The 8,478-nt window shown below is 38.7% G+C and overlaps 1 protein-coding gene across 2 annotated transcripts in view; it reads right to left on the reverse strand.

Annotated features, from left to right (window-relative positions):
- Window positions 1–8,241, reverse strand: part of LOC125806215 (helicase ARIP4-like) — a 57,003-nt gene extending 48,762 nt beyond the window's left edge. Inside the window, exon 1 of one of the 2 annotated variants that reach the window (XM_049486207.1) lies at window positions 8,102–8,241. In XM_049486207.1, coding sequence (XP_049342164.1) covers window positions 8,102–8,105 — 4 coding nt within the window. In that variant the 5' untranslated portion in view covers window positions 8,106–8,241. Of the gene's footprint in view, window positions 1–2,476; window positions 2,985–8,101 lie in introns of those variants that run through there. The other variant, XM_049486206.1, reaches the window with a different exon arrangement.
- Between the last annotated feature and the right edge of the window lie 237 nt (window positions 8,242–8,478).

Below are 8,478 nucleotides of genomic sequence, written 5' to 3' on the forward strand. Positions count from 1 at the left end.
ATCTATATCTACTATAATAATACAGCATAATAGCTCTTGTACAAAAACAGTAGCATTATTTATTACAATAATTGCTACAATTAATAAAATGTTATCATATCCAATCATAGCCATTCCACATTCACTTTCAATACCACAGTATGTTCTAAAAAAATATGATATTGGACTCTGATAACTTTTTCTAAACACGTTTCCAATACAAAAGCACAAAAGCACCAGCTTAAGCGTGCCAGCACAGGAGTTATGAAAGCGTGTGCCATGCAGCTGCACTGAGGCTAGGAATTGGGCCAGTGTGTCACAGACGGGCCAGAGTGTAGAGCAGCCCGGCGGACGTGAGCGCCGAAACGCTCCGGTGACACTTCCCCATTCTGACATGAACATTGTGTAACCTGCTCCCTGCTCAGCTGAAGGAGGAGATTCTACCAGAATATTCCTGCTGCAACTTCTACCAAAGTCCAACAGACTTTAAAACAGTCCTAGAAGAAGGTTTTCAGCTTGTTTTAGTCCTTGTTTTTTTCTTGAGCGAAGAAAAGAAAGACGAGGGACTACCAGAGTAGCTGGAGGACGATGCCTGAGGAATGGGGACTGCTTTTAGGAAGCAGCTGTTTCCCAGCAGATAATGACCGCACTTCAGAACTTCAACAGCACCTCAGACGTATCGTATAGCCACAAGGATGCTCAACTTATTATTGTCCTTATACCTAAATATTAATATTTCTATAGAAATAGGATGCAAGTCAATATAACTTCCACAAAACTGTGCACTACTCAATCAGAAACTGAAGATTCAGAAACATCTAATCAATCGAAAAGTAGTAAATAAGCACTAAACACTAAACTAAAGTATTAAACACTAAGCACTTATAGTATAGATCTACATGTCATATTGATTTCCAGATCAAGTCAAACCCTCGATGGACAGGAATTGAAATGCCTAAAATTGCAACAAATGGTGACCAATCTATTATGATTCTGTTAAACTGAGACTACTTTCCCAAGTTACACAACTGTCTATACCCTCACTTTCAAAACACTGACAACAAGCAGCATCACAACATTCATTGGTCAAATTGTGATAAATTTTTTCTTGCATTCATCAAATTTGTAGCCTCACACTCTTTTTTTTTTTTTAGCTCAGCCATCCTCTTGTTTGTTTAATTGCTGTACAAACTCTCTTCTCTATATCGCTTTTATTCACTTGCAGAGCTGTGTACCATAAGTCCCATAACCTAAAAGAGGATCTCTCACATGCTGGGAAAGGAGGTCAACAAAAGTTGTGTGGCTACAGCTGGAGGGTTATACCATTATGCCCAGAAAACCCTCTCTCTCAGTCAATCAGCTGACACTTCTTCCAAGTTACACAACCCCAAGTTGAACCGCCATGTTCATAACATTGACAGCAAGCTGCATCACCACAAACCATCACATGAACTTGCTAAGTTACTATTTTAGTACATACTCATTCAGCTCATCCATCCTTTTGTTTGTTCAACTGCAGTACAAACTCTCTTCTCTATATCCCTTCAATTCACTTGCAGAGCTCTGTACAAGTCCAGTAACCTAAGATGATCTCTTGGATGCTGGGAAAGGGGGTCAACAAAAGTTGTGTGGCGACGGCTGCATACTGACGGCTATGATTATACCATAGTATCAACAGACCCTCTCTCTCAATCAATCAGCTCAATCAGCTGACACTACTTCCCCAAGTTACACAACTCGACCTCCATGTTCAAAACAGCAAGCTGACAGCAAGCGGCATCACCACAAACCATTACAAACCATCAAATGAATTTGCCTAGTTGATAGAAAAAGTAAGAATCCATCAATTGGACAACCATTGATGGTCTAATTTAGATGAACTTCTTCTTAAATTCTTCAAATACACACTTTCCAGCTCAACCATCCTCTTGTTTGTTCAATTGCTGTACAAACTCTCTTCTCAACATCACTTCAATTCACTTGCAGAGCTCTGTACAAGTCCTGTAACCTAAGACGATCTCTTAGGTGACGGCTATGGTTATACCATAATGCCAACAGACACTCTCTCTCAATCAATCAATCAATCAGCTCAATCAGCTGACACTACTTCCCCAAGTTACACAACTCTGCCTCTACGTTCAAAACACTAAAAAAAGCAAGCAGACAGCAAGCGGCATCACCACAAACCATTACAAACCATCAGAAACCATCACATGAACTTGCTTAGTTCATAGAAACAGTAAAAATTCATCAACTGGACAACCATTTATGGTCTACGTTTGATGAAGCTCTTCTTAAATTCTTCAAATTCTCTCTTTTTCCAGCTTAACCGTCCTTTTGTTTGTTTGACAGCAGTACAAAGTTTCTTCTCAACATCACTTCTGTTCCCTTGCAGAGCTGTGTACAAGTCCCGTAACCTAAGAGGGTCTCTCGGACGCTGGGAAAGGAGGTCAGTAGTTGTGTGGCGACGGCTGGAAGGTTCGCTGAGGACACTTACCTGTTAGAGAGTCGGACTCGTCCAGCAAGAGCATGATGATGGTTCAAGCTGGGCACAAAGAGGGGCGCACGGTTCCTCTTACACTTCTCACTGGTGTCTCTGTTCTCACTGTTCTTGTATCTGATCTCTTGTCTTTATCTGATAATCTCGCTTTTCTTTCTGCCCAGCGTAGGTCTGCGGGACACCGACCGGTCAGCTGCTGTCTCGGCTTCCACCTGCGCCTATCCTAAAACGATCAAAAGCCTGAAAACTACACTATACTACGAGCAGAGGAACTTAGTCTCTGTGGTTTGTCTCAAAACTGTTAAATCCAACTAACAGTCCTGCTATGTTTCTATACACGTGCTCGTATTCTCTCTTTATCTAAACTGCCTGTCCTCATCAGTGTGTGGTGAAAAGTCTGTGAGTGTGAGAGTGTGAGGGTGTATAAGAGTGTATGTGTGTGTCTGTGGACTCTCTCATGTGTTCTGCAGCAGCCAGCCTGAATTACAGACTCTCAAACCAGGAAACAGGACTAGGGCTGCCTTACATAATCTCACACGCTGGGGCCGGGGCCCTTCCAGGGGGGTTAAGGACCAGTCGACCATCCGCCACACACTCTCCTCTCTCACCCTTTCATAACACAGCCCACAGCAGAGGAAGGAGGGAGGACAGGAGGAGGGGAAGAGAAGAAAAAAAAAAAAAAACGAGTGCAATGTGTCTCGTATGTGTGTCAGTGACACTATTACAGAGGTGTTAGCTAAGCGTCCTTTTGAGGCCCTTCAGAGTTTTAAATTTGGGGTTGAGTGCTTCAGAGTGTTAAGTCGTTGGCCAGGGAATATCTTTTGAAGGTTTAAGGCCTGGCACAATTACTATTTGCGTTGGGTCCCAGAAATAATTGCAAAAATTACATAGTCGTCACTTTAAGGTTGTATGTACTTGAATTAATGATAATACAGCTTTGTAAAAAAAGAGAGCACTTAAAATTATGAGTTTCCAAATTAAAAACGTCTGGAATATAATCAAGAGGAAAATAGATGATCACAAGCCACCAAACCAAGCTAAACTGCTTGAATTTTTGCACAATTATCCAAAAGCAGTGTGTAAGACTGGTGGAGGAGAACTTGCCAAGATGCATGGAAACTGTGATTAAAACCAGGGTTATTCCACCAAATATTGATTTCTGAACTCTTAAAACTTAATGAATATGAACTTGCTTTCTTTGCATTTTTTAAGGTCTTAAAGCTTTACATAGTTTTATTTAGAATTTGGGAGACATATTCATTTTTTCCAGAGCTATATATTGATATGATTATTTCATTGGGTCATTATCAATATCTTTAGGTTTACCTCTTTAGGTTTAATACAAACGTTGGGTAACAATGGAGATTCAATTGATTAACATTATAGATATATAAAATAATGTTAACGTGTACTTTAAGGTACTTTACATAAGTATAATGGTGGTTAAAAAACACTTTGATTTCTGCTGACTCCAGCCTCAGCTCAAATTTGAAAAAGGCACAAAAAAGGGGGTGGGAGTTTGGGAGTGGCACTGGGTGATGTATGGGTTTAGAGACAGAGAAGAACGGAGGAGAGCTGATTGGCTGAGCTGCAGCAGCAGCAGCAGTGTGCCTCTGATAGCATTGAGACACAGATGGTTGGATGTCAGCAGGGCGGTGGTGTTATTGATTCACTGATTTGCATATTGTAATAGTCCACGTACCAAAGTACATGGAAACATTTCAGCTATTAAAAGAAACAAAAAGGTTTAAGGTTTAGTGCCTCTATAAATCTATTTAAACCTGTCTAAGAATTATCTGTCCATCCTAATCCATCATCTAACCTCCCCCCTCGTGCAGTTTGCTGTAACAGTGTGGATGCATTCGCTACAAGAAATAAAAAGTGAAAATATAAAGTGATTAAGTCGGAAATATATGTTTTCTGTGTAGTCTGAAATCTATAATAATATATGATAAAAAAAATGTAAGTCCAAAGGCACAGTATTTTAATGATAACCCAAATGCATCTTTTTAAAAAGCAAAGCACTTTCATTTATTAAGAATATTCTGACATATACTGAAACACATCCTGAATTATTAAAACATAACTAAAATAAAAGTACTGCTTTAAACAAGCCAATGTACTGGCTCATTTACATTAACAGGATGAGGAAAAAAACACAATGAGCAATATACAGTACATCCAGATCAGCAGAAATTATTGACCTCGTGCTTCAGTCCTATTTTATGAGCAGTAGGTTGGTTGTGAAAGATAAAGTAGTTAGGCTGGTTTTAATTTATCTGATAAATTAATGTATTAGTTCAATCTACCATATTTTTTGCACTATAAGGTGCAGGAGACTATAAGATGCACTTAGTGATGCACTTAACACATTTAGTGTTTAGATTACAGACTGTACCCTAACAATTACCATGATGGTTGTCATGTGGGCTATTAGCCACCCCCTTTAGAATTTTTCTCTGGCCAGTTTCTAACCTCAGGGTTGCTTTTCAGTCACAAGAGTGGACCTGTGGAAATAAACTGACCACTGATAGAGAGATAGACCAAAAATGAAGCTGACCAATCAGTTAAATAACAATCCACTGTTTATATAATCCAGGGCTGAAACTGGAAAATAGTTCAAGGTAATGCTGGGTGGTATGATCACAAACCAATATCACGATTGAGTGAACATTTAACATTGATTTTAATTAATAAATCATAATTTTAATAAATATCAGACATTAGTTTTCTTTGAAGGTACAAAGCTACATGTTGCTTCCATGTCACACACTGGAGAATGAGAGTCACATGACTACACACACACACAGTTGGTTTTTACATGAAAACACACCATGGGAAAAAACACTGTACAGAGAATTCCAGCCAGATGACGATATTCACGATCATTACCACCCATTACTCTGTCCACTGTAGATGGTAATGCCTTTTATAATGTGTTCCTGGTACATATGTGGCACAGTGGATTAAGGAATGCTAAATATTCACGCAACTTCACTTCAAATGGAATTTCAAATCCTTTTAGCACCCACTCTCAGACATTGCCTGACCTCTAAACATTTATGCCGCCTTGCCATTAGCATACTTGCCAGCTTTACTCACAAGATAACACCTTACAAATTATCATCGCCATCCTATGAAAAGCACTTATCTCCATTTTTATTTTACTACATAATTTGAACAGACAAACTGTCCCTTACACTGTGCCAAAATTTCTTGATAAACAGACCAATAGAAACTCTTCAAAATGATCTGAAACAAATTATTTTTACATTGACTTCCATTAAAAGTTTACAAGATTTTTCCTCTCTCCTGTAAAGTTGCTATTTTGGAGATAAGTGTTTTTCATTGGACAGCAACATTAAACACCTTAAGCTGTATATTTCTGAAACTTAAGAAAAGTTAAGAACTGTCTCAGATTTGTTTTTGTCCAGAAAGTCTCATTATACCCCAAAATCTTGCCACCAATGCATTAATAAGGTTGGATTAGCACCACCCAACCTCATCCTCAACTCCACACACACAACTCATAGTTCTCAATGCTGGAGGGCTTTATATCCTTCGAGCCCACACCTCCCATTTTGGACATTATTTGATTAACTGAATGACTTTGATTAAACTTGTACTATTTTTAACCTAACCTCACCTATACAAGTGCCACAAATATGATGCCTAATTTCCTTTTGGCGCATTTCTCCACACACAGATCCAACAACTAACAGTACCTTATAAGTGCATGCTTCATTTTTCTTTTTTGTGTATAAATGTCTTGTTTTTGTCTTCTTTGACCACATGTCATCTGTCATATTTCTTTTTCATTGGAACTGAAAGTAGAGACACACACCAGACAAAAGAGAGAAAGAGAAACAGTTGCAAATGAGCACTGTTAGATTCCTCGGCATGCCACAATACGTCACACTACACGTCAACAGAGCAACATTGTATTAAAACCCTACTGAGTCAACGGAAAGTTGTAGTAGACGAGTAGATGTGAGGGGTATTAGCAATGCGAAAGGCAACCTTTAGGTCTTTTGGTAAACAAACAAATGCTAACGGCTAACGTTAGCTCAGCTAGCTAACTACTATCCTAGCCCTGTACAGCACAGCTTGTACATTTTAGCTACAATTCAGAAAGTGTATAAAGAGGTAGTAACCTGAGAAAACTTACACCAAACATAATACCAACGCTGAACACTTTAAAGTGTAAAAATTAACCTGTTGTTTATCTGCTCTCCCTGTCAGGATTTTACACAGCCTTACTCTTGATTTATTACAGTATTATTGCTAATCTGCCAGAGTAGTGTGGACCTGCTTTCACTGTTGAACAAGATTCTAGAGGAAACACAACAAAATTTTATATATGATATATATAATTAAAAATAAGCTAATTTTATTATAAAGACATGCTTCATTTATCCAGTTAAACAGGATAAATTTCGCCCAGTGTCCTTCAAGCAATGTTTAGAAAAGTAAACTGTATTAAAATAAAATGTACAGTACCAGTCAAAAGTTTGGACACACCTTCTTATTCAAAGTTTTTATTTTTTAATACCAAAGTCATGAATACTATGAAGGAACACATAATGAATCATGTAGTAACGTAAAAGTGTAAAACAAACCAAAATACTCTGTGAAGAAGCATTAAAGTGCTCTTATCTGGGGTGCTGTTAACTTTTGGTTTCTAAAGCTGGTAACTCTGATGAACTTGATCCTGTGCAACAGAGGAAACTCTTGCTCTTCCTTTCCTGGGGCAGACCTGATGAGAGCCTGTTTCATCAGTATAATGTTTTTTTATCTTTATTGCAGTGACTGCACTTGAGGATACTTTCAAAGTTTTTGAAATTCTTTATTTTTTATGGACTGACCTTCATTTTTTATTAAAAGTATTTTTTGAATAATATGAATTAGAACATTACTTAAATAGAGCTCTTCACTGTATACCTGTAACTCTACCTGTTCATTACTTTACAACTGATCCTCTTAAATCCATTAAGAATCAAGAAATATAAGTAATTTACTCTTGAAGAGCTCAGCACAGTTGTTAACTGAAAGCCTGAATTCCAAGTGACCTGAATTCCATCCATATGTTTTCCTTCATAGTTTAAATGACTTAAATATTAATCCACAATGCAGAACATTTTAAAATATTAAAAAACAAAAACTTTTGACTGGTACTGTTTCACAATACAATAATATATTTATATTGCCTACCTCTAGATAGATCTGACTCAAACCTGTTGGTACAGACAGTATTGTGTAATTGTATATTATATAAATGTAATTCATTACATAATGGGCTATGCAATTTAAAAAGAAATTACATAATTACATTTGAAACATTTTGCAAAGTGACAGATAACTAATAATCATTAAATAATTTTGCTTATGTTGAATCTATTAAACATATATAGAGGGGAAAAAACACTCCTGTTGATGAGTCTAGAGCAGACCAAAGTGACAAAAAGTGAACAAATCCAAGCACACCAGCACTTCAGTGAATACAGAAATCACTTTCTATTCACTCCTCCAACTTCCTTCCGCACTTCCAGTGTTTTCTAACAGGCATGCTACCAGTCATTCATTCTGACTCAGCACAGAAGAGGCAGTCAGGGCTCTACTCACTCATACTGACAGACCAGGGCTGGACTCAGGACTCCTCTGCAGGACCTTCTTATTCCGACACTCATCCTACTCACAGCCCGGCGGAATGAGCTCCTAGCTCCAGGACAGAGCTTTCAGTGAGGGTGAATGGCCCAGATGGCCTAAAGGCTAGTCGGATGCTTACAAAACAATGCGGCGCTGCGAAAGTGCCCTCCAGCTCCGCGCGTCACGAACCCTCCCACCGGGTCCACCACCCGCTCCGTCCACCAGTCGCTGAAGCCAGCGTGACAAACACACATACACAGACCCCGCCCATCAGTCGTGACGCCACCAGTCCCTTCCCCCTCCGATGGGGCTGTCTTAGGTAACAGGAGTTCACTGGGGTACAAGAAAAAGAG

This window comes from Astyanax mexicanus, chromosome 12 (assembly GCF_023375975.1).
Source record: "Astyanax mexicanus isolate ESR-SI-001 chromosome 12, AstMex3_surface, whole genome shotgun sequence".
NCBI lineage: Eukaryota > Metazoa > Chordata > Actinopteri > Characiformes > Acestrorhamphidae > Astyanax > Astyanax mexicanus.